The following is a 2,869-nucleotide window of genomic DNA, read 5'->3' as shown; positions in this document are numbered from 1 at the left end:
ACCATATTACGACATCTCGTGACACGCGTAAACAAAACGATTCTCCTGCACTAAAAATGTAATAAATTAGCGTATTAATTACTACTGGCTGTGTGTAAACTGTTGCCACTAGAGCATGACCTTGTACAAAAACTGTAATATTTACCACTTTTGGAGTAATACAATATAGACATTATCGATGCTTGAAACTTGTACAATTTGACATGACAATTTATTTCACCTGTGCATTGTCGGTTTAAAATTTAATCTGCAGATTTTAAATTTTGATTCGACTTTACGTCTTTTGTTATTAAAGAAAAGCGACACCAATTATTGTATAAATTCATCAAGGAAGTTTATATGTATGAAAATTGAATTATGGAAAATATTAAACGGATTTTATCAGCTTTTACAATTCTAAACGTTCTTCAAGGTAAGTTGACTTAAAAACTTCTATTTAACGTTTATGCCACACCCTTCCATTAAAGAAGTTAACTAAATTAGATACATAAATACTGTAAATATAAGAGGAACCGTATGTTCAAAAGTCGTGATAATACACAGTCATATGGAACACACACAAAACTTGAATGGACAAAATAATTTTTGATTTCAAATTGATAACGATGAAAAAAACAAGTATGCATGACCAAGGAAACAAAGAAAAGTTAAAGATTTAAAATATTTCCTCAAAGGCCAAATCGTCAATACAATATCGATCAAGGGGTAAACGTTACACAAAGATAGGGGGGGGGGGGGGGGGGGGGGGGGTAACTGTCAATTAGACATATATCGATTGCTTTATCGGATGTTGGTTGCTTCACGTCCAATGGCAGGTATTTCATGTTGTATGTTACGAACAAATTACAATGAACAGTGGCCCGCTGGTTGACCTTAAAAGGAGGGGGCTCAGACTGACATAAGGGGGCCCGCTCCAGTCATGCTTCCGTGATTTCCTATATAATCAACCAATGTATTCCCACAAAACGGGGGGGGGGGGGGGGGGGAGGGGTGGGGCTGTCCCTTGGATCCGCCTATGATAATATTAAGTTCCTGTACAGTAATACAGGCTGTATATGATGAAGGTCAGGAAAATATGGATTGCCAAACGGAAATAAAGGTAATATTAGATACGGACAATATTATTGCTTTACAACAGCTGCAATGGTTCTTAACTTAACTAGAAAGCGTAGCATTTTCATTACACGAGGCATCGGATTTTACGTGACCATTCTGTCGTGGCTGCGTACTTTTACATCCCGTAAAGCAATAATTACGTCTTTATTTGGCAAGAGTTTAACTGTCGATCGAGAGAAGATCAAAGTGAACATATTTATAATATATATGTATCAAAGTAACCCTTGTAGGAAATTAAACGAAGGAAACAAATAACCAAAAACATTTTTTTAGTTTTAATGTAAACAAAATAATGACAAAAAGTAATGCAGATACAAAAGTTTATATGATAACTTCCTTGTAAATGAATATTACTGATTTCAGCAAAATGGTATCAAATTTTAATTTTCTTTTAAAGGCAGAATAAATATATTTGAATGATCGCATTACAAGTTAAGTGTTTGAGATTTAAATGTTGCATTCAAAAAGAACAAAGTTGCTTGTGATAAAACACAAAGAACGATTCGCTCGCATGAACATTTTAAAAGATGATATAAAAGAATAATTTCACAAACCATTAGCAGTGAATAAGATTTTTATTATGCTTTAGCGAGATAAGATACGTTGGGCTAACTAACACCTTTCTTTTGTTCTTTTGAATACATATATATTTTTTACAAATGCTAAATTAATTGAATAACGGAGTTTCCAGTTACGCTCAAGGCCAAAAATGGGAAAACCATAAGTCTCTCAAGGACACTAACACTTAATTTCGATGCACCGAATTTTTTTGTAAACAAGTCTTTAGTCTGACTAAAATATCATATCTTTCTTGTTATTTTTTACTCGGTCTTGTTTCATGGACAGTCCTTGTAGTCATGAAAGTTTAGAGTATGATTATCAAAATACTGGATTTGTTGTTTCGAGCACAAACATTGTACTTCGAGTTCCTCAAAGTAAAGTTTAATGACAAAAAGTCGAGGCCATTCCTAAGATTTTGTTGTCTTACCTTGATTATTACTTCTTAATTTATCAATGAAATGGGATCATGATATTTGTAAGTTACTAGCTGTTGTCAAAATTGAAGAAACTTAGTAGTGACGCGAAGGGGAAAAAAAGGGGGGGGGTGGTTGTGAGGGTGCTGCAGCACACTACAACTCTGAAATTAGTAAATTCAACTAAAGAAAATCAGAATTGAACTAAGATAGCTGCTGCTATATTTAATCTATTCAAAACATTAGCTACTGCAAACACTTTGTTTTATAATATAATGCAAGGAATTTTAGTTAATTTGGATCACATATATCACGAATATAGAAAAAAAAAAAAAAAAAAAGTAATTGTACATTTAGAATATTTAAGTCTTGCTCTGTGAACGATTTGAATAATTAATACGTGTGTCAAGGTTCAAGGAATTAAGGCAAATCTAAAGTAATATCAGGGAAAATCTTGTAATCTGAGTAGAATACCTTAGCCGTATTGGCAAACATTTTTGGGATTTTGGGTCCTCAATGCTCTTCAACTTAATTTGTATTTGTTTGGCTTTTTAACTGTTTTGATCTGAACTTCACCGATGAGTCTTATGTAGACGAAACGCGCGTCTGGCGTATTAAATTATAATCCTGGTACCTTTGATAACTATTGTAAAAGTGTCTAAAACTCCATCCGTTTTTGCATCATACCCCTTTATTAATGTGAAAAATAAGAAAACAAAGGAAAAGAAGAACGAAACAACCGCATTCTTTTTTAACACCTGCAGACACACTGTATTCAC

At 33.5% G+C, this 2,869-nt stretch overlaps 1 protein-coding gene across 1 annotated transcript in view; it reads left to right on the top strand.

Moving 5' to 3' along the window:
* LOC139488842 (uncharacterized) overlaps positions 1–2,869 on the top strand; it is a 15,278-nt gene continuing 12,409 nt past the window's right edge. Inside the window, exon 1 of the mRNA XM_071274785.1 lies at positions 1–412. Coding sequence (XP_071130886.1) covers positions 358–412 — 55 coding nt within the window. The 5' untranslated portion in view covers positions 1–357. The remainder of the gene's footprint in view (positions 413–2,869) is intronic.

Source organism: Mytilus edulis, chromosome 9, assembly GCF_963676685.1.
Source record: "Mytilus edulis chromosome 9, xbMytEdul2.2, whole genome shotgun sequence".
In the NCBI taxonomy this organism is placed as follows: Eukaryota; Metazoa; Mollusca; class Bivalvia; order Mytilida; family Mytilidae; genus Mytilus; species Mytilus edulis.
This window is presented reverse-complemented; position numbering and strand designations above follow the sequence as displayed.